The sequence below is a fragment of the Scyliorhinus canicula genome, chromosome 6 (genome assembly GCF_902713615.1).
Source record: "Scyliorhinus canicula chromosome 6, sScyCan1.1, whole genome shotgun sequence".
In the NCBI taxonomy this organism is placed as follows: domain Eukaryota; kingdom Metazoa; phylum Chordata; class Chondrichthyes; order Carcharhiniformes; family Scyliorhinidae; genus Scyliorhinus; species Scyliorhinus canicula.
The window spans coordinates 87,405,378-87,429,504 of record NC_052151.1 but is presented as its reverse complement, the minus strand read 5'-3'; the positions used below and the strand labels follow the sequence as shown (position 1 = coordinate 87,429,504).

The following is a 24,127-nucleotide window of genomic DNA, read 5'->3' as shown; positions in this document are numbered from 1 at the left end:
TATGCAAATATTGTCCTGGAGCTCTAATTTATCAAGCTTCATGCGGTTCCCAGTTATAAGCTGCTCTTGACCTTCGAGATGCTATTGGTCGTGGGTATGGAAGGTGCTGCCAAAGGAACCTTGGTGTGTTATTGGTGTAAATGGTACACATGACTTCCATTTTTTGTTTGCGGTGGAGGGATTAAATGTTTGGGGAAGGAGTAGCAATCAAGTGGGCTGCATTGTCCTGAATGATGTTGAGCTTATTGAGTGTTGTTGGAGCTGTACCCATCAAGGAAAATGGCATATATTCAATTATTGTCCTTGTCTTGCTGCATTTGAACATGGACTGCTTCATTATCTTGTTATGGGCCAGGGTTTAGAGAACTCCAAAGTGTATCATGGAGTTCACCTGACCCACAACTTTTACTAGATTGTGGTATGGGGAGCACACGGCCCATTCTACAGGTGTGGTACAGCAGAAATGGAAAAGTATTTTTTAAAGCAAAACAATGTTTATTCTATGAACTCAAGTTAACCTTTTTAAAACTACAGTGAACATCTCAGCAACCATCAATTCAAATACAACCCCCAAAGAATACAACACTAAGTAATCCTTAATAAACTCCCAAACAACATCCAGAAGACAAAAGAAACACCTTTTAACAGAAGCGCATCAGGTTTAAATTCACTAATAAAAACAGTTATAATTTCTGAATTCACCAAATGATCACGAGATAGTCTTTTCATGGCAGAGAGAGCAATAGTACACCCGCTTTATCTGGCATAATCTCCAACACTGAAAACAAAACCTAACAAACACAGACACACCCAAGCTTTTCTCAAAGTTAAACTAAAAAGCAGAGCCAGAGCTCAGCTCCACCCACACTCTGACATCATTGCAGTAACATTAGCAGCCAAACATATCTTAAAGCGACATTCTTATGACAATCTGAGGAGTCATGAATGGTGCTGATCATTGTGCCTTCATCTGAGAAAATCCCACTTCTGACCTCATGACCTCATGATGGAAGGGAGGTCATTGATGAAGCAGCTGAAGATGGTTGGGTATAGGACACAGAGGAACTCCTGCAGTGATGTCCTGGAGCTGAAATGACTGATCTTCAACCACCACAACCATCTGCCCTTGTACCAGGTGTGATTGCAACCAGCAGGGAGTTTCCCCCCTGATTCCCATTGAGTCCAGTTTTGCTAAGGCTTCTTGATGCCATACTCGGTCAAATGCTGCCTGATGTCAAGTCTAGTCACTTTCACCTTACCTCTGGCATCCAGCTCTTTTGTCCATGTTTGAACCAAAGCTGTAATGAGGTCAGGAGTTGAGTGATCCTGATGGAACACAAACTGAGCATCCGTGAGCAGCTTATTGCTGAGTAAGTGCTGCTTGATAGCACTTTGTTTTTTTTATAAATTTAGAGTACCCAATTATTTTTTTCCAATTAAGGGGCAATTTAGCATGGTCAATCCACCTAACATACGCATCTTTGGGTTGTGGGGGTGAAACCCACGCAGTCACGGGGAGAATGTGCAAACTCCACACGGACAGTGACCCAGGAATGGGATTCAAACCCGGGTCCTCAGCGCCGTAGGCTGCAGTGGTAACCACTAGGCCACGTGCCGCCCCTTGATAGCACTGTTGATGACTTGTTCTATCACCTTGCTGATGATGGAGAGTAGACTTATAGGGCAGTAATTGGCTGGGTTGGATTTGTCCTGATTATTATGTACAGGGCAAACCCGAGTAATTTTCCACATTGCTGGGTAGAAGCCAGTTTTGTAGCTGCACTGGAATAGCATGGCTACGAATGCAGCAAGTTCTTCAGTAATATTGTCAGGGCCCATAGCTTTTGTAGTATCCAACGATTTCAGCCGTTTCTTGATATCGCGTGCAGTGAATCATATTGGCTGAAGACTGACATAAAATTATAGAAACGTTAGAGCACAGAAGGAAGCCATTCGGCCCATCCTATCCAGGCCAGCCGAGGACACCCACGTTCCCTTTTCAATTCCATCTTCCTGCACCCGATCTATAGCCCTGTAGCTTAGAGCACTGTAGGTGCAGGTACTTTTTAAAAAGAGTTTAGGGTCTCTGCCTACACCACCACTTTGGGCAGCAAATTCCAAACTCCCTCTACCCTCTGCGTAAAAACGTTTTTCCTCATGTCCTCTCTACATCTTGAATCTATGTTCCCTGGTTCTAGAATTCTCCACCAAGGGAAAAATGTTATCCTGTCCACCCTATCTCTTACCCGTGTAATTTTGTACACCTCATTTAAGTCATCCCTCGGCCTTCTTTGTTCCAAGGAAAATAACCCCAACCGATCCAATCCCCCTATAGCTACAGTTTTCTAGCCCTGGCAACATTCTTGTAAACTTCCTCTGCCCTCTCCGGAGCAATAGTGTCCTTCCTGTAAAGCTGCAACCAGAACTGCACACAATATTCTGGTTGTAGCCTCACCAGTGTTTTATACAATTACAGCATTATTTCATTACTTTTACATTCTATACCTTTGCCAATGAAGGAGAGCATTCCATATGCTTTCTTTTTTTTTAGAGAATATTTTATTGAGGCATTCATAATTTTAACAATTTTACACATCAAATTTCAACAAAAAAAAACACAACAATATAACCAACACTGGGTGCAGATCCTAACCAACATGGCTTACACAAACAATATTACCTTCCCCAACCAGGAGTTGGTTCTCCTATCCTTAGTCATTTCTCCCATGCCTCCCCCGCTGACAGTTTAATTGCACTCGAAGAAGTCGATGAACGGCTGCTACCTTTGAGCAAGTCCCTGCAATGAACCCCTCAAGGCAAATATAATTTTCTTGAGTCTGAGAAACCCCGCCATGTCGCAAACCCACACACCCGACTTGGGGGCTCCACGTCCATCCACACTAGTAAGATTGGTCTCCGGGCCACCAGGGAGGCAAAGGTCAGGACGTCAGCCTCTGTCACCCCCTGGGCTCCTGGGTCTTCCGACACACCAATTATCAGCACCTCTGGACTACCCTCACTTGTAAGACCGCTGACACGCTCGCCACCGGTACCTGGTATACCAGAACCAAAATCACAAATTCCTGGAAAACCGCCTCTGGACCTCCAATAAGTATTTTCACTCCACCTGATCAAAGGCCTTCTCTGCGTCCATGGCCACCACCAGCTCAACCTCATGCCCCTGTGGAGGCATCATAATTACATTAAGCAACCTCCTAATGTAGGTCGCCAAGCCCCGTTCCCCCCCCCCCCAACAAAACCCGTCTGGTCCTCCCCTATTACCCCTGGGACACAGTCCTCGATCCTTGTGGCCAGGATCTTTGCCAATAATTTGGCATCCACATTTAACAGGGAAATTGGCCTATACGACCCACAATATTCTGGATCCTTATCCCGTTTTAAAATTAGTGAGATCGACACCTGTGACAACGTCGGGAGGAGCACTCCCAACCCCTTCGCTTCATTGAAGACCCTTACCAACAATGGTCCCAGCACCCCCGAGAACCTCTTATAAAATTCCACCGTGCACACATCCGGTCCCAGGGCCTGACCCAATTGGGTTGCCTCCAACCCCTGTACCACTTCTACAAGCCCAATTGGGGCACCCAAGCCCTCCACTAGCTCCTCATAAACCTTCGAGAACTCCAACCCTCCCAGAAACCTCCTCAAATCCTCTTCCCTGGCTGGGGGTTCCGACTTATACATTTTGCTACAAAATTCACCTAACATCCCATTCACCCCCGCCGGGTCCAAGACTATGTTCCCACCTGTGTCCTTCACTTTCCCAATTTGTCTCGCTGCTCGCTTTCTCCCCATACTCATGCCCCTCTCACACTTCGCAACTGCCCTGCCCCCTTACCCGTGGTTAACAACCCAAATTCCATTTGCAGCCTTTGGCGTTCCTTTAACAGCCCTTCGTCAGGGGCCTCTGCATATCCCCTGTCCACATGCAGGATTTCCTCCACTAGCCTTTCTATCTCCACCTTTTCCCCTATGTGCCGGAATCAAAATAAACTTCCCCCGACCACTTCTTTCAGTGCCTGCCAAACCGTACCTGCCGAAACCTCCCCTGTATTATTAATCTCACCCGCTCACACACACCTTCCTCCACACCCACTTACACACCTCTTCCTCCGCTAACAGTCCCATATTCAGCTTCCATCATGGGTGCTGCCACTCCCCCTGGGCTCCTAGTGTAGGGCATGGTTTGACTCAACATCCACCACCCCTGCCAACAATGTCTTAACATAGAGATCTATTTGGGAGTACACCTTGTGCTCATGGGAGTAAAATGAAAAATCTTTTGCCCTCGGCCTCCCAAATCTCCACGGATTCACCCCGCCCCCTATGTGGCGCATGAGTCCCTGAAGCTTCTTAGCTGTAGCCTCAAGCTTGACTGCTCCAATCTCGGATCGAGGACCGTATTCAAGAGCCCCCCCCCCCCCCCTCCCTCATAAATTCTACATTGTCCCAGTCTGGGGCACAAATGTTGACTAACACCACCAGCATCCTCTCCAATTTTCCACTTACCATAAATTACCTTCCCCCAGAGTCCAGCTCTATATTTCCCAACTCGAACTCCACCTGCCTATTGACCAAAATTGCCACCCCTCTTGTTTTAAAATGCAACTCTCAATGAAAAACTTGCCCAACCTAACCCTGCCTCAGCCTAACAGCCTAATCTGGTCCTCCGCCTTCAGTTGCGCCTCCGGTAGCATGGCCACATCCGCCTTCAATCGCTTTAAGAGTGGGAACACAGTGGCACTCTTGACTGGCCCGTTCAATCCTTGCACATTCCACGTGACCAGCCTGGACCCCCCCCCTCCCGCCCCCCCAACCGCCGATCAACCAAAGCCCTGCACCTCCCCAGGCCTGCCCTCGAGCGCCCACCGTCATTGATCCTCCACCCATTATACTTTAAATACCCTTCCCTGTCAGCCGTGCTCTCTTCTCCCTCCCCCCACCCAACTGACCTTTAACTCACCCCTCCCCATTGCGCTTCTGTGAATTAGCCTGCCCAGCTAGCCCATGGTGTCTAGCATTCTAACCCCCTCGGATCTCCTCCTCCCCCCCCCCCCCGATCATTAGTGCAAACAAACCAAAAACAAACCTTCGAAGAGACCAACACCCCATCCCTTAACAAAGGACAAAAAACAAATCTGAAGCCAACAAAGAAAGAAATGGCCCCAAACATAAGTTAACCGCAATAACACCACATCTCTGCCAAAGTTCAAAGTCCACCTTCTCCCGCCAGTCTGTTGGCTCTGACAAATTCTACCGCCTCTTCTGCCGAGCCAAAGTACAATTCCCGGCCTTCGAAGGTCACCTACAGTAGCCCAAACTGCATCCCCTTCTTGTAGAGGGCTGCCTTGACCTTGTTGAAGCTCACTCTCCTTTTGGCCAACTCTGCACCCAGGTCCTGGTATTCTCGGATTGCACTGCCCTCTCTGGCCTGGCCCACCTCATAATTCCCTACTTGTCCAGGAACCGGTGCAGCCGTTCCACCATCGCCCGTGGCAGCTAGTTCCCCTGGTGCTTCCTCATTAGCGCCCTGTGTGCTCGATCCACCTCCAACGGCTGTGCAAAGGCACCCTCTCCAAGCAGCTTCTCCAGCATCCTCCCTACATATGCACGAGCATCAGCTCCTTCACTCCCCTCCAGCCCACGATCCTTATATTCTGCATGCGTGACCGGTTCTCTAGGTCCTTGACCTTCTCCTGAAGTCGCTTCTGCAGATCGGGCATCAGCCCCATCTCTGCTGCCATCAAGGCAAACTGTTCCACGTGTTCCCCTGCCACTCCCTCTATCTTCTGGATCACCTGGCCCTGCTTTGTTTCCACGCGATCAACCACTGCCCTGATCGAATCCACCGTCCAGGCCAGGCCCTCCAAACTTTCCTTCCATTGCTTGGTGAACTTCTCGTTTACGAAGCTCACCAGTTGGTTTGTTGACCACTGAGCCGGCAGGGCCGCTCCATACCCCTCCGTCATTTCAATGTGTGTCTCAGGCCCCGCACCAGCTCCAACCGACTGATCCCCTCTTTTTTTTTGACCAGTTCTGGCCCTCAGCTCCATACACCAGAGGGGCAATCTCGTCCCCTCACATTCCTGCATCTTTATTCTGCCTCATATCCACCTGTTAACCGGGGGAAAGGTCTGAAAATCCGGCATGAGCGGGAGCCACCAAATGTGCGACCACTCACTCCATGGTTGCCACTGCAAGTTGCCATATACTTTCTTAACCACCCTGTCTACTTGAACTGTGCATTTAGGGACCTGTGTACTTGTACACCAAGATCTCTCACTTCATCTACCCATCTTAGTGTATTCCCATTTATTGTGTACTTCCTATGACTGTTTGACCTTCCTAAATGCATGACTTCATACTTCTCTGCGTTCAATTCCAGCTGCCACCTTATCGCCCACTTCCGCAATCCATCGATATCATTTTGGAGATTATAGTTATCCTCTACACTGTCCACCAATTGGTCAATGTTAAGATATAACACAAACAATAAGGGTCCAACACCAAGCCCTGTGGAACACCACTTGAAACTGCTTTCCAATCGCCACGGTAGCAATCAACCATTACTCTTTGTTTCCTGTTACAAAGCCAATTTTTTATCCAGTTTTCCACATTGTCCTGTATCCCCTGGGCTTTCACTTTCTTGACCAATCTGCCATGTGGAACTTTGTCAAAGACCTTGCTAAAATCCATGTGTACCACATCCATTGCACTACCTTGATCAACCCTTCTTGTGACGTCCTCAAATAAATTGATCAAATTTATGAGACAGAGGGCAGCACGGTGGCCTAGTGGTTAGCACAACCGCCTCACGGCGCTGAGGTCCCAGGTTCAATCCCGGCTCTGGGTCACTGTCCGTGTGGAGTTTGCACATTCTCCCCGTGTCTGCGTGGGTTTCGCCCCCACAACCCAAAAATGTGCAGAGTAGGTGGATTGGCCACGCTAAATTGCCCCTTAATTGGAAAAAATAATTGGGTAATCTAAATTTAAAAAAAAAAAAAAAAATTTATGAGACAAGACCTTCCTTGAATAAAACCCTGCTAACTATCCCTGACTAGTCCATTCCTTTCTATGTGATAGTTAATCCTATCTCTTAGAATTGATTCTACTAATTTGTCCACCACTGACTGTAAGACTAACTGGTCTATAGTTGTTTGGCATATCCTTCGACCTCTTTTTAAACAATGATACCACCTTTGTATTTATCCAGTCCTCCGGTATCTCCCCTGTGTCTAGCGAGGATTGGAAAATTATCATCCAAACATCTGCTATCTCCTCCCTGACCTCCTCCAGTAGGTGCTGCAGATATATAGGACCGTGGTGAGGCCACACATTGAGTACTGCATCCAGTTTTGGTCTCCTAGTTTGAGGAAGAACATTCTTGCTATTGAGAGTTTACAGTGAAGGTTCACCAGACTAATTCCCAGGATGGCAGGACTGACGTATGAAAAAGACTGGATCGACTGGGCTGGATCAACTGTGCTTGTACTCGCTGGAGTTTAGAAGAATGAGAGGGTGAAGGTGGGAGTCACCGATGATACCTCTTAAAACTGAATAGCTAGCATGCCACTAGAGTAGTTTTACATAAGTTACTTTATTAAGGATTGTGTTATGGGAGTGGCGTTTTCAGAACCCAAAACGTATCATGGAGTTCAACCAACCTCTCCTTTTAATGTATTGTTGCTTTTGAAGCACATGGCTTGGTCTCCAGGTGTGGTATTACAATTATGGACACGTGGGGTTTTAAACACAAAACAATGTTTATTCCATGAGTTCAACTTAACCTTTTTAAATAAACATTAAATCCCTTAACACCCCTTCAAAGATAACCCCGAAAATAATAGAACACTAAATAATCCCTCAAAATGTTCCTTCAAACCTCCAAAAGACTTAATACCTTTAAACAGAAACACATCAGGTTAAAGACATTACTATTATGAGTTCAAATCACCCAAATGATTCAGAGATAGTCTTTGCTGGCAGAGATCACAGCAGATCCAGTTTACTGCAAACACAGACACGCCCAAGCTCTTTTCCTCAAAACTGGCTTTTCCTTTCAAACAGCTCACAGCAAACCACAGCTCACAGCAGTGCCAACCTGGCATCTAGATGGCACTGCCAGGGTACCCAGGTGGCACCAGCAGTGCCAGGATACCACCCTGCCCAAAGGGCATGCAGCTGGGTGCCTCTGATCCACTTGCCCGAGGTCCCCAAGGTGAAGCGATTGAATCCCAAAGCCTCCGGTACTTTGGGAATCTGCAATTAGAGTAAGGCTTACTGCCTCGATCTAAAATGCAGATTTGCCAAAAAGTGATCCCGCCCATTGTGGACAGGATTCCACTTGCAACGTGTCGCAAGATTGCATCAAATCTCGTGAGGCGTTGCGAGCTTGGTAGATCCCGAGAGCGGGGTCTCTCAGCTTTCAACGACCATGCTGCGCCATGGTAAGCTGCTTTTCCGGCGCAGCATGGCCAGAGGATTGTGCCCAAGGTGTCAACATGGTGAATCTACAACACAGGACTACTTACATGCTGAACAGCAGAAGCAGCATGTGTTTGACAAAGCTAAGTTATCCCACAACCAACGGATCAGGTCGCAGCTCTGCAGTCGTGCCACATCCGGTCATGAATAGTCCAGGTCACACACCACCCTGACTGAACTATAAGACCATTCTTCACTGCCATAATGCCAAATTCCTGGCACCCCCTTTTACACTATTGGCTGCAGAGATTTAAGAAGAAATTACATCACCACCTTCTCGAGGGCATATAGGATAGGCAATAAATTCTGGCCCAGCCACATCCTATGAACAAATGTAAAAAAAAACCAGAAACATTTGATCAACTGTGCTTATGACAGCAATTAGCTATCTTGTCAGATTTCTAATTTGTTTAGATGGATTCATAGTATTCGATGTCGTGCTTGGATTTGTTTTACAGATATTTTATAGCAATGCTTTGCTGAATCATTTGTGGTTAGTTGACAACTTTTTATGGCTTTCGTTACTTTTCGCCCATTTTGTGTCCATTGTTACAGTCTACAACATGACTGATAACTTTTAAAAAGAGATGAATTTCCCAGCAACCGATGGAAAGCATTGCATTGCAAGATTTAATGTTTTAAGGCTTTTACTGTAACAAACAAATTGAAATATATATTAACTAAACATTACTTAGCAGGCAACTATTAACTAATTAACCACAATTGAAAATCCCACCATCGCTTTTATACTTAATGCCACATTCTCAGCAGACATGTAGCCTTCTGATAAAGTCTCAAATGCATTCCAGCGATTCACCTGTTCTCTCCTCCTTGCCCCACCAAGAAGAGTCTTGCAGTGTCCTTTCCTCCTGAATATAATTGAATTGACTTGGGTGGCACAGTGGTTAGCACTGCTGCCTCACTGAGCGGAGGATCCTGGTTCAATATCGGCCCCAGGTCACTGTCCGTGTGGAGTTTGCACATTCTCCCCTTGTCCTCACCCCCACAACCCAAAGATGTGTAGTGTGGGTGGAGTGGCCATATCTTTTTATTAAAACAGTAAAAAATATATGCAAGGTAAAACGGTACAAACACTCATTTTGTGTTGGAGAAACAGGGTACCCTCCCCTCAGTACCAATGTACGGGGGTGGGGGGGAGAGAAGAGTGGATACTCTGATTATTAAAACAGTTCAAAACACGTTTCTACAAAAGGCAAATGGTACAAGCACTAAACTTTGCGTTGGAGAGACCAGACACCTTCGCCTCTATACCAACAGAAGGGAAAGGAAGGGGGGTGGTGGGGACAGAGGGGAAAGGAGGGCGGTGGGGAGGGAGGGAGTCGGTATGTTGGTGAATGGGGGGCGGGCAATAGAGCACTGCCTGAACTATCTACAGAGGCAGAAAAATAAAAGAACCTTCAATTATGATGTGCCAGATTCTGGGAGTTCCCCAGAGGGGGTGAGTGGTGACATAGTGTCAGGCACAAGGCTAAATTGCCCCTTAATTGGAAAAAAATGTTAGGTATTTTAAATTTAAAAAAATAAATAAATAATTGAATTGATTTGCAGCAAGGCACCCACTGGCGACTACTGCATTTTTAAATTTCCACAGGTTTGATCTCTTTAAACAGGAAACCATTTTGTTGCCATTCACACAAAGCAGTCTCAACCCTGCTTGACACAGCAGCAGCTTTCTGTTCCTTCACCCATCTCTCTGCCTGTCTGCATCTTCAATTCTTCAATTCGCATACCGTCGCAACCGGTCCACATCAGACGCCATTTCCCTGGCCCTACACTCATCCCTAGAGCATCTCGAAAACAAGGACTCCTACATCAGACTCCTATTTATTGACTACAGCTCCGCCTTCAACACCATAATCCCAGCCAAGCTCATATCAAAGCTCCAAAACCTAGGACTTGGCTCTCCACTCTGCAACTGGATCCTTGACTTTCTGACCAACAGACCACAGTCAGTAAGAATGAACACCAACACCTCCTCCACAATAGTCCTCGATACCGGTGCCCTGCAAGGCTGCGTACTTAGCCCCCTACTCTACTCCCTGTACACACACGACTGCGTGGCAAAACTTGATTCCAACTCCATCTACAAGTTTGCTGACGATACGACCATAGTGGGCCGGATCTCGAATAACGACGAGTCCGAATACAGGAGGGAGATAGAGAACCTAGTGGAGTGGTGTAATGACAACAATCTCTCCCTCAATGCCAGCAAAACTAAAGAGCTGGTCATCGACTTCAGGAAGCAAAGTACTGTACGCACCCCTGTCAGCATCAACGGAGCCGAGGTGGAGATGGTGAGCAGTTTCAAATTCCTAGGGGTGCACATCACCAAAAATCTATCCTGGTCCACTCACGTCGACGCTATCACCAAGAAAGCACAACAGCGCCTATACTTCCTCAGGAAACTAAGGAAATTCGGCATGTCCACATTAACCCTTACCAACTTTTACAGATGCACTAGAGAAAGCATCCTCTCGGGCTGCATCACAGCCTGGTATGGCAACTGCTCGGCCCAGGACCGCAAGGAACTTCAGAGAATTGTGGATACCGCCCAGTCCATCACACGAACCTGCCTCCCATCCATTGATTCCATCTACACCTCCCGCTGACGGGGGAAAGCGGGCAGCATAATCAAGGATCCCTCCCACCCGGCTTACTCACTTTTCCAACTTCTTCCATCGGGCAGGAGATTCAGAAGTCTGAGAACACGCACGAACAGACTCAAAAACAGCTTCTTCCCCACTGTCACCAGACTCCTAAATGACCCTCTTATTGACTAACCTCATTAACACTACATCCTGTATGCTTCAACCGATGCCAATGCTTATGTAGTTACATTGCATATCTTGTGTTGCCCTATTATGTATTCTCATGTATTTTCTTGAATTGTTTAATTCCCTTTTCTTCCATGTACTGAATGATCTGTTGAGCTGCTTGCAGAAAAATACTTTTCACTGTACCTCGGTACACGTGACAATAAACAAATCCAATCCAATCTAAAACCAGATCTCTCTGACTAATTGAGACTGCGCTTTGTCCAATAAGATGAGATTTTCTTCTTTTGTATCAAAGTGTAAACGGTGACACTTAGAGTTTAAATCTGGGTCTCTGCACCCATGGCAACAGAATCAGATGGGCCTGTCTCTGGGGAGACTTCAGCACAATTACCAATCACTATTCCGGTACATTCAACCTTACTTTTAATCAACACAGACCATTTAAAACATAGCCATCTTTCAAACACTAGAAGGACAAACTTCTCTCATGTCCTCTTTCCAAGTACCTTGTGAATGACCATAGATGCAAAGGGTAAATGTTGAGACTGAGCACTCTTAACACACAATATGATGGGAGTGTACGATAGGAGGCAGGGCATTAATGTTAATGATATAGATCTTGGTGTGCAGGGGACAGTTTGAAAGTTTGCAGAAGATACAAACTTGGAAGTATTGAAACTATGAAGAGGGCAGTTTAGAACTGAAAAAAGACAAGTATGAAGTTCAATGCTGAGAAATGTGAGGATTTTTGGAGGAAGAACATGGAAAGGCAATAATAAATAAGGGATAAAATTCTAAAATGGGTATAGGAGCAAAATGATCTGGTGTGTATGTGCACAGATCATTGAAGGTGGCAGGACAGGTGGAGATAGCAGTTAATAATTTCCATGGTATTCTGGGTTTCACTAATAGGGACATAAGAGTACAAGAGCAAGGAGGTTATGCTGAACTTATACAAGACACAATTTAGACCTCAGCTGGAATTTTGTGTGCAGTTCTAGGCACCACACTATAGGAATTATGTGAATACATTGGAGAGTGTAGAAGAGGTTTACAAGAATGGTTCAAGGGATGAGAAACCAGTTATGGGGATAGATTGGAGAAGTTGGGACTCTTCTCCATGGCGAGAAGGCTCAGAGGAGATTTGATAGAGATGTTAACACCATGATTGGGCTGGACAGAGCAGATCGGGCACAACTGTTCCCCCTCGTAAAAGAGTCAAGAACGGCAGGGCACAGATTGGAGACAATTTGCAAAAGAACCAAACGTGATGTGAGAATTTGTTTTTCACATGAGTGGTTCAAGACTGGAATGCCCTGCTTAAAAGTATGGTGGAGGCAGGTTCAATCGAGGCATTCAAGCAGCTATTATGTAATTATTTGAATAGAAACATAATGCAGATAAATGGGAGCAGGCAAGGGAATAGCACTAAGCCAGAATGCTCGTTTGGAGAGCCGGTGGAGATACATAGAACATAACAACGAAGTACAGGCCCTTCGGCCCTCGATGTTGCGCCGTCCTGTGAAACCCCTCTAAAGTCCCTCTACACTATTCCCTTATCGTCCATATGCCTATCCAATGACCATTTGAATGCGTTTAGTGTTGGCGAGTCCACTACTGTTGCAGGCAGGGCATTCCACGCCCTTACTACTCTCTGAGTAAAGAACCTACCTCTGACATCTGTCATAGAAAATAGAACAGTACAGCACAGAATCGGCCCTCGATGTTGTGCCGAGCAATGATCACCCTACTCAAACCCACGTATCCAACCTATGCCCGTAATCCAAACAACCCCCCCCTTAACCTTACTTGTTTTTTAGGACACTACGGGCAATTTAGCATGGCCAATCCACCTAACCCGCACATCTTTGGACTGTGGGAGGAAACCGGAGCACCCGGAGGAAACCCACGCACACACGGGGAGGACGTGCAGACTCCACACAGACAGTGACCCAGCCGGGAATCGAACCTGGGACCCTGGAGCTTTGAAGCATTTATGCTAACCACCATGCTACCGTGCTGCCCTAACCCTATATCTATCGCCCCTCAATTTAAAGCTATGTCCCCTCGTGCTGGACATCACCATCCGAGGAAAAAGGCTCTCAATGTCCACCCTATCTAATCCTCTGATCATCTTGTATGCCTCAATTAAGTCACCTCTTAACCTTCTTCTCTCTAACGAAAACAGCCTCAAGTCCTTCAGCCTTTCCTCATATGATCTTCCCTCCATACCAGGCAACATTCTTGTAAATCTCCTCTGTACCCTTTCCAATGCTTCCACATCCTTCCTATAATGTGGCGACCAGAACTGCACACAAGACTCCAAATGCGGCCGCACCAGAGTTTTGTACAACTGCAACATGACCTCATGGCTCCGAAACTCAATTCCTCTACCAATCAAAGCTAACACACCGTACGCCTTCTTAACAACCCTCTCAACCTGGGTGGCAACTTTCAGGGATCTATGGACATGGACACAGAGATCTCTCTGCTCATCCACACTACCAAGAATCTTACCATTAGCCCAGTACTCTGTCTTCCTGTTATTCCTTCCAAAATGAATCACCCCACACTTTTCTGCATTAAACTCCATTTGCCACCTGCCAGCCCAGCTCTGCAGCTTATCTATGTCCCTCTGTAACTTGTAACATCCTTCTGCACTGTCCACAATTCCACCGACTTGTGCCATCTGCAAATTTACTCACCCATCCTTCTACACCCTCCTCCAGGTCATTTATAAAAATGACAAACAGCAGCGGCCCCAAAACAGATCCTTGTGGTACACCACTAGTAACTGGACACCAGTCAGAACATTTCCCATCAACCACCACCCTTTGTCTTCTATCAGCTAGCCAATTTCTGATCCAAACTGCTAAATCACCCTGAATCCCATGCCTCTGTATTTTCTGCAATAGCCTACCGTGGGGAACCTTATCAAACGCTTTACTGAAATCCATATACACCACATCAACTGCTTTACCCTCATCAACCAGTTTGGTCACCTTCTCGAAGAACTCAATAAGGTTTGTGAGGCACGACCTACCCTTCACAAATCCATGTTGACTATCTCTAATCAAATTATTCCTTTCCAGATGATTATACATCCTATCTCTTATAAACCTTTCCAAGACTTTTTCCACAACAGAAGTAAGGCTCACTGGTCTATAGTTACCAGGATTATCTCTACTCCCCTTCTTGAACAAGGGGACAACATTTGTTATCCTCTAGTCTTCTGGCACTATTCCTGTAGACAAAGATGACTTAACGATCAAAGCCAAAGGTTCAGCAATCTCCTCCCTAGCTTCCCAGAGAATCCTAGGATAAATCCCATCTGGCCCAGGGGACTTATCTGTTTTCACACTTTCCAGAATCGCTAACACCTCCTTATGAACCTCAAGCCCGTACGATGGGCCAAATGGCTGCCTTCTACACCATAACAATTCTATGCTGCAGACTCTTGTATCTGCCTCACGACCACATTTTTAACATGCAAAGTTAACTTTGTCTACTTAAATCTGAGTGTCTATAGGATATTCAACCACCAAGCTAAATGTGCATTTATTTATGCTCAGCATCTACAGCTGTAACTTGATCAAAACACCCATCAGGAATTGAGGTGCATCTCCACTCAGTTATTTTTCCATGCCAGTTTTCACCAGCATTTTGCCACAGTGCTGTTGATACTTTCCATTGCAGTCGGGCCCATTAATTAGTTTCCAATTGCATTTTAATATCCTTTAAGCAATTTCTTGAGATATTTATGGTTGTTTAACACAATGGTGTCCAACATTGCTAGGGCCTGATTGTTTCAGTGAGCTGCATTTTAAAAGTCCAGCCTGAAGACTGCACCTCATTACAAAATGTTTCTTTGTTCCTTCCATTTTTTCTTAAGTTTAATTAGTGTTCAGAGAACTTTGTTGCAGCTATTTGGCCATGAAGATTTTGTTCAAACTTCATAAATAGTAGCATAGTGGATTCTCCTCAAAAAAAATCCCACTGCACTTGTGCTTGTTTTGACACTACAGTAATATAGCCAAAGAACTGCCTATGGAAAACTACCACTTTATTTCACTTCATCATCCCATATTCTGCTTTCAAGTTAGTTTCTGCAAACTCTCCTTTTTGCCTGAGCCTGCACCCCAGCCTCGCCAATGGTCCCTCCATTTTGATGCATTCAAATTCAAGATTGCTCATCTGCTGTGCAGCCACCATAGCTCCAAGGAAACATTGTTCCCACCCCACTCATCGCCAACCTTTTTTACTGCTAATGTAAAGGTTGAGTCACAGTCCTGCACTTAAGTTCCCTATAAATGCAAGTTTTGTCAATTCCATTCAAATGCAAGTTGTATTCTTTCGTGCAAGCTTCACATATTTCTTTTTATAGAAGGAGTAACGTTGTTAATTAGTTCTGGATATGTTGTTGACTGAAAAATTAAGATGGTGATAAGAGTAGTGTTTATGGGGTTTGTATGAGACTTGTCCTAGTGGTATTCCTCTAACTTCATCTCTGACACCACCTATGGTCTCCTTGCAGAGTAAGTGATTCCTTCAAGACAATGCATCGATATTAAAATTCTTGTTGACCGTTTCAAATTCCTCCATGCCTTCCTGCAGCTTCCAGCCGTGCAACCCCTCTGAAAGATCTTTGCTCCTCCAATTCCAGCATTTTCTGGATCCATTTATGCCGTTCCTCCATCATTGGTGGCTGTGCTTTTATCTGTCTCGGCTCTAAGCTCTGGTGTCCATTCCCACAACTTTTCTACTTCTCTCTCCTTCGTTAAGTTCCTTTTAAACTCTATTCTTTGATCAAGGTTTTGGGCTCGCATCCTAATACTTATGCAACTCAGCGCCAAATTGTGCCAGATAACCTTTCTATGAAGTGTCCTAATAATGTTTACTCTGTCAAAGGAGCTATCTAAATGCAAGTTATTGCATTAATATGAGCATAGTAGGAGACCCAACTCAACTGGCAATACTCATTTCCATGGCTTACATTCCAAGGTTAAAACAATATTTTTAATCATGCATTTCATGGAAAATAGATCTGGGCTGGCATTGCAAGGTCACAGGATTAAGTGCACACAATGAGGTGTATCCCCACTGCTCACCCCCAACCAGGGTTGCATTGGACCAGGTGTTGTAATAAAGGTAACTTCCTGATCATGGAGGATGTGAGGCCAGTTTATGCATTTGTCCAGGAATGCATTACCTTTAAGAATATTTCATGTAGACTTGAAATTTGTAACAATCACCATTTATTTAACTGCATCAATACATAAATACACTTGTGATAATGCATTATTTGAGAAACTCATTCTGTGACAGATCAACTTCATGCAGAAATATTTTGTGATTTGCTACAATATACTTTGTGTCTGCATTTTGGAGATGTATATTTTTGGAGAATACATACATTATCAATGTCAGTTAGATGGATCGAGCATTAATAACATGCTTTTTACAAATTGAATAGCAAAATAAGTCATGTTAATTACTATTGAAATACGGAAAACAATGGGAATTGACTGATCTTGGCACAAAGGGAAGTGATTAGCCATTGAAGCAGTTGAATTTCAAACATTGATAAGATTTCTGGACTGATTTACTGAATCAGATTGAGAAGGTTTATTGTTTGTGATGAATACCTACGAAATAGTAAATACCAAGGACCAAAATACATTTTTGCATAAATAGTTTCTGCACAAAGAGGGACAACCAAATTTTAAATTGGTAGTATAACAGCAGTGTTTAAAAAAAAAAAAGGAAATATCAGGGCAATGTTATATTTTATCAGAACACCAATTTTATCTCTGTCACCTGGGTACATGTCAAAAGCATTGTGTTTCAAGCAAATGACATTTAGTTGATGACAGCACAGCAGTTTGAATGGTCAGATCTGTTTCTTAATAGCTACCCTTCTATTAGATAGTTGTCCATTATTAGTTTTTAATTTTGTCTCATTAACTAAATTGTGTTGCTTGTCACTCAGAATAGAAAATGGATCATCAACTCAACTCCATATTTCAAACTCATGCATATCATGAATGGACAATTAGGAACCCTGAGAATGATGAGTGCATGAGCTCAGAAGAGTATAAGCCATTTGACTCTTCTGTAGGTAACTGTATATAGATTTGGTCATTTTCATGTAGATATAATGTAGCACTTCCTGAGACCTGATCAATATAACCTTCTGTATAGTCATCGTATGAATACATCACAGCCTCATCATTTTTGTACAATCCAACCCAAACATTTGCTCCCTTGACTTGTATTTGATAATTAAATTGATAGATGCCAGATATTTCACATGTAAAAATACCAGTTGAGGGGTCATAGTTGTTATTTGAATTGGTCAATATTTTGTCAAATGCTATTGGTTGCTCAGCTGGGTAATATGAATGGGAAAGAATGGCTGTAAAAGCTGGATATGGACTGAGTAACCCAGCTGAAGGCTCTCCTGACTTGATGTAGCCATTATAATCATATTTTCCTGGGGACATAATCACTTCTGCTGGTGGGCCTGGTGGTCCAGGAAGACCTGGTTGGCCTGGGGGTCCTGGTGGACCATTTAGTCCAGGTGTACCAGGTGAGCCACTTTCCATTTTACCATAATAATTTCCAGGAGGACCTGGTGGACCGGGATCACCTTTTTCCCCTTGAAACCCTTGAGCACCTTGAGAGCCAGGTGGACCTCTTTGACCAGGTGATCCTGCACTTCCTCTTGATCCTGCCTCACCTGGATATCCTGGTGGCCCATGAAGACCAGGTGGGCCAGCACTTCCCGATTTACCTGGTGAGCCAGCAGGTCCCATGCTACCTTTAGGACCGCTTGCACCTCGTTGTCCTTCTAAACCTGGTGTACCTGGTAGTCCTGGAGACCCTGATTTCCCTGGGGCACCACCAGATCCTGGTTGACCTTTGGGTCCTGGATATCCACGAGCACCAACCAGTCCTGGGTGACCTTTCTCTGCTGGTGCACCATTTGCACCTGGAGCACCTCTTGGACCTTGTTGTCCAGGTGGACCTACTGGCCCGACAGACCCAGGAGTTCCAGGTACTCCAGTTGCTCCTGCCTGTCCTTTTTCTCCTGTGTAACCAGCCGGGCCGACAGGACCGGGCTCTCCTTTGAGTCCTGGCAAACCTGATTTTCCAAAACCAGGCATTCCAGGTGCACCTGGTGAGCCTTGTGGACCAGGAGCCCCCTTACCTCCAGGAGCCCCTGGTGATCCTGGTTCACCTGGTGCTCCAGATTTTCCAGTTCCTGGGCGACCGGGAATTCCTGGTGGTCCTTTTTGACCTGGGGCACCTGAATATCCTGGTCGACCTGTTGGGCCCATTTCCCCTTTTTCACCTGGTGGACCCGGGCGACCAGGGGCTCCAGTGCTTCCTAATCCAGCTGATCCAGGTAGTCCTGATGGCCCTTGTGGTCCCGTTGCTCCTCTGCTACCAGGACTCCCTGGAATTCCCATTCCCCTTTCCCCTTTTGCTCCAGGAAGACCCATGTGCCCTGGTATTCCTTTTTCTCCAGGCTGACCTGCTGGTCCTGCAAGACCTTGTGGCCCTTGTGCACCTGGTTTACCTAGAGCCGCCAATCCTGCTGGCCCAGGGTAACCGGTGGCTCCTTGATTGCCTTTGGGTCCTGTCGATCCTCGAGCTCCTCGATCACCTTTTCCTCCTGGGATTCCTCTTTCACCTGACTTTCCTGGTGCTCCTGGCATTCCTGGTTTTCCTATTGCCGGCATTCCTGGTGGTCCTGGCATTCCTGGCTTGCCATGGGCTCCTGGCATCCCCATGCCTGTTTTTCCAGGAGATCCTGGTGGGCCTGGTGGGCCTCGTGGACCAGGTGGACCTGGTTGCCCACGTTCTCCTCCTACATCTATAGTTGAAAAATTAAGTGTAGTTTAGATGATGACATTTTGACTCGTGTTCCACTAAAAACAAACCTCACAGTATCCACTGATCTTTTTCAGGTGTTCAATCCAGAGAAGGACTAGGGTGTTATAAAATATTTCAACTGCAAAATCATACTAATTTAGAAATTATAATGAAAAGTCAGCAGTTTTATAAATGGTGGTCAATCTGCACCTCTAGTTTTATGCCTGGATGGTAGGTTTGAAAATCTAACTCCAGTAAAACTCTCTTCTTGACAACTTTGAATTTAACTGCCACATTTATTTTACTACTCAAGAGTTTCTGACAGTCATCTTCATATGTACAAAGTTTGCATGTTGCTCACCTCTGCTTTCGTCATTTTCTTCATTTCCTTCATTTCCTTCATCCTCCGAGTTCTGAGAGTCATAGCTTTTTATATTGTAATCTGTTTTTTAGAAGTACAATAAAAATAAATGGTGATTACACGGGGCATTTTGAAAAATTTGGTGATTTCCATAAATAAAAAAGAAACTCCCACTTGAGTAGAATCATTCACATCTCGGATTATCCCAAAGCCTTTTTCAGCCAATGAATTACCACTGACATTTATGATGTGGAGATGCCGGCGTTGGACTGGGGTGAGCACAGTAAGAAGGCTTACAACATCAGGTTAAAGTCCAACAGGTTTGTTTCGAATCACTAGCTTTCGGAGCACTGCTCCTTCCTCAGGTGAATGGCATTGACATCTAGTTATTGTTGTGTTGCAGGGAAATGTGGCAGCTAATTTGTGCAATATTGATCAATTAACCTATTCTTCTTTGAGAATTAAGGTTGGCTAAAAAATTAGGAAAAGTCCCCACTTAGCTTCACGAAGTGCTATGGGGCACCTGCCTATATAAAAGCAAAATAAAAACCACATCTGGTCTGGATTTTGGAATGCAAACTTCCAAGGGAAAGCATAATTATGAGAGAAGATTTTAAAGTATGTTTTCGAGAGTAGAATTTGGAAACTCTCACGTGGCAATCATCTGTGGGGATTCTGAGAAAGCATCCACAAACATTCTCTTGGTTTGGAGTGGGGAGTGTATTTGTTCACAGTGATCCTGTGTTCTTAAAAGGGACTGTACTAATGAGACTATTGTAGATTAAGATGCAATTTGTAATCTGTGTGTAATTGTTGAGCTAAGAGGGAAATAATCCAATTTTTTAATGTTTAATGAATATTTCTTGTTTAAAAACAAATTAGCTGTCCTGTGAACCTGTTCCTCTGCATTTAAGTTTTAAAAGTTGCGGTCTTTTGAGTCAGGGTTCCATTCTAGGATCTTCCTGTCCAGTTATGACATCAATTGGGATCATAACACATTTGACTTTTGTTCAATGCTTAGAGTTCTCTTTTAGTTGTAGAAAATAGTGCCACCATTCTATGGGCAAACAGCAACTCTGCAATAAATGCTGATGCACAATATTCTGAGCCTTGACAACTGCAAAGTACCTTGTGCTCCTTGACAGAAGTGCAAAAAAATTAAATCTGCAGATCTTGCATTGTTTTACATGTTCAACTCCTTTTCACTCAGGTAGACAGAATATTTACAGTCCCTTTACTGTTTTCAGTCAAATTGGTTTACATTCTACAAAACTTCCTATTCAAGCAAAAGATTTAACCCAAAATATATCACAAATGACAGAACTTGGTAGGCTGAAATTTGCTACAAGTGCGGCAGTTAATTAGCAAGTTCTGCAGTTGTGTTTTTGACACAGTTGTTTAAACGTCATTTCAAAATTTTGGTTGTTACTTAGTTATAGTTGATGTCCTTTTTTATGATTGAGATTTTAGCCAAATACCCTATTTTCTATTAAACAATCTTGGTTTAACCAAATACATTTTTACATCTTTAGCTTGGAAAGACTGCTGAAAGAAAAAGGTAGCTGTTATGCCCTCCTGTTTAATAAGGTTATCGTCATGTTAATTCTTTGTTTCAATATTAAATAATATTTTGTGTGAACTCCAGTGAGAAGATATTTAATCATTCAAAAACAAAAAGGGAGGATTTTGAACTCAAAATGGATGCAGTCAATGGTGCAAGTATGATACCCACCTGATGAACTCAGCATAAGGCTGCAACCATTTTCGGGATTGGTCTTCTTCAGAATACCGTGGGCAAGCTGTCTGGGACTTAGTTAATGCTTGCACAAGGCTCACTGAATTTGGTGTGGAAAATCCAATGGCGTATGGATTGATGAGTTGGATTTTGCAGTGAAGGTTCATGGTGGGGTGGGGTACCATAATGCTTTTAGTGGGTGAGACTGAAAGGACAAAATTGGTTTTCCAAGGATGTTGGCATCCTTGCTGTCATATTAATATCTGTAAGTGATCTGGATTTGCCTATAGTGGACAACACTATTGTTGTAATCAACCCGGAAATAGTGGGTGGAATCTAATGCCTCCTGGCAAGTTTGGAGGTGGGTGCAGGGGGCATAATCAAGCAGGGGGCTCTGCTGCCTTCCTATTTCCACGCAATTAATTCTGGAGTGGGAATGCTCGTTTGTGGCCTTCCAGACTGAACGCTAATTAAGGCCCTTAAGTGGACAATTAATGCCCGCTTAAGAGCTTCATTCCCCTGTCTGTTGACATTCAACAGCATGCGGGAAAATTGCCATGCATAGAGCCTAAAACGCGAATCCTGCTGGAATTGCTTACGGGCATCCAAAGGGGATCCCTTATTCAAAGGCCCTAAATGCCTCATACAGGGACTTGGCACTGGGAAGTTGGGGCACTATGAGAGCCATCCTTATGTTATTTCTTCCTATACCTTCCCACGCACCAGCTAGTGACCCGCACCCCTGACCCCCTTCCCATCCTCACCCACCTGTGACCTAGGCCTCTTGTGAATCCTGGGCCTCTGGTGGGTGTACTTCTGGCAGCATGCAGTACATCTGGTGGCATTAATGGACAATGGATAGCTACTGGCCTTTGATTGGCCTGAATCCCATGGACGGCCCAATGCTGGCAAGTTAACTGCCTGCTGGGCACTTGATTCCAGCAGTGCTCCCTGAACAGAGGGGATGCAAGCATTCAGCTGGTTCTCCAGCCAGCAGGTGAGACCCCCATCATCTACGTTCAAGTCTACCCAGTGTGTGAAAATAATTGTGAAGACAGTAGATAATAATTTAAGGAAAACATAGATTAGTAAATTGGATAAAAAATTTAAGTGTGAGATGATACATTTTGAGCACGACAAGGAAATACACAATTGTGAAACTTTAAATGGTATACAAGTGCAGAAAAACACAAATCTGACAAGTTGTTAATAAATAAAATATATGGGATTGCTTAGTTTATAATTAAGGTGCTGAATATGGAAGCATAATGATAATACTAATTATTGGTCAACATTGTATCTAGTTTTGGGTGTCTTACTAATGGATGTATCCAAGAACACGAGAACGTGCAGTGAAGATTGCTAAACTGGTATCGGGGAAGATGAAAATGAAATGAAAAATGAAAATCGCTTTATTGTCACGAGTAGGCTTCAATGAAGTTACTGTGAAAGCCCCTAGTCGCCACATTCCGGCGCCTGTTCGGGGAGGCTGGTACGAGATATCAAAGCTAATAGAAACTGGGGCTCTTTTTGTTCAAATTGAAAAACGTTAAATGAAGATAGGAAAGAATTGTTCAAAATTATTAAGAGGATAGTTGAGATAAACCAGGAAAAAGTAGTAACAGTAGATAGTAACAGTAGACAGTAATAACAGTAGAGTGAAGGCTGAGCAGCAACGTGCTCTTGACAGACCAGACACACACTAAGGAATGTATCTAGTTGTGATCACTGAGACACACACACGGTGCACATTCAATCCTGGAGGTGGCACAGAAGAGCCAAAGGACTGATTCCAAATGTTTATGGACCAAGGTCTGAAAAGATTATGGACAAAGTTGGCATTTTCAGGGGCGAAAGCTGGTAATTAAGAAATGATCCCAGTAGGATGCAGAAAGTAGTAAATGATATTGTCAATGTAAATCAAACAAACATTTCAACCTAAATCGTCAGAGTAGGACATGAGGATATAGCTTCAGAAACACAGAGAGAACATGTATTTCATATTTTAAGATTGCGGCACAGGACCTTATAATTGGCATAATGAAGAAAAACCTAGTAAGAATTTTGACTGACCAAAAGTGGTTTCTGGTGGGGCACACATACTTTAATGGTCATTCATTTCCTAAGTCAGTGATTTCCTCAGCACATTTATCAAGTGTTTGAAAATATTGATATTTCAAAATAGATTTTATAGTATGAATATGTAATTTAGCTATTCATATATATAACAATACTAAACAGGAACTATAGAAATTTATAGCACAGCAGGTGGTCATTTGACCCTTACGTTTGTTCTAGAAGGCATTTAGCAGAGCCATCTAATGATCTGAAAGCAACTTTTAGCTCCAATTGTTAACAGTCCCATTCATATTAGATCATTATAATATGAATGAATTTGTTTCCGCCATTTGTTTTAGTTAGTTAATTCTGTTTCATTTAAGTCTCAATTCTTGTCTCATTTATGCAAAATATATAGTTTTATCCCAGTTGCATTCTATATTATGTTAGTTTGTCTCTGATTTTGTCTTGAAATTCAACTTGTCGAATATCAGAATGGAAACTAAAATATACTGGTTAAAACGTTATTTTAAAAAGTGGAGAGGACAATGGCAAGCAAGCGCACTAGAAAGAAGAATTAATGAACTTGTGTTTGAATAGCACCTTTACTGAGATAAGCAGTCTAAAATGTGTCATATCCAATGAAGTACCTGTAAGGAAACATAAGCATCCAGTTTTCACAGAGCAAGCTGCCATGACCAGCAATGTGACAAATGGCCAGATAATCGGTTTTGATGATACTGGTTGAGAGATGGGCATTGGCTAAAATATCAGCAGATCCCACTGCTCTTC

At 44.1% G+C, this 24,127-nt stretch overlaps 2 protein-coding genes across 3 annotated transcripts in view; one reads left to right on the top strand and one right to left on the bottom strand.

Moving 5' to 3' along the window:
- Positions 1-24,127, top strand: part of nt5dc1 (5'-nucleotidase domain containing 1) — a 641,953-nt gene that overhangs the window by 133,386 nt on the left and 484,440 nt on the right. The gene's annotated exons all lie outside the window — the stretch shown is intronic.
- The window catches only part of LOC119966889, a 67,121-nt gene that overhangs the window by 40,531 nt on the left and 2,463 nt on the right, over positions 1-24,127 (bottom strand). The window contains exons 3-4 of the mRNA XM_038798850.1: positions 19,543-19,623; positions 17,348-19,182 (exon numbers count right to left, since the gene is read on the bottom strand). Coding sequence (XP_038654778.1) covers positions 17,348-19,182; positions 19,543-19,623 — 1,916 coding nt within the window. The remainder of the gene's footprint in view (positions 1-17,347; positions 19,183-19,542; positions 19,624-24,127) is intronic.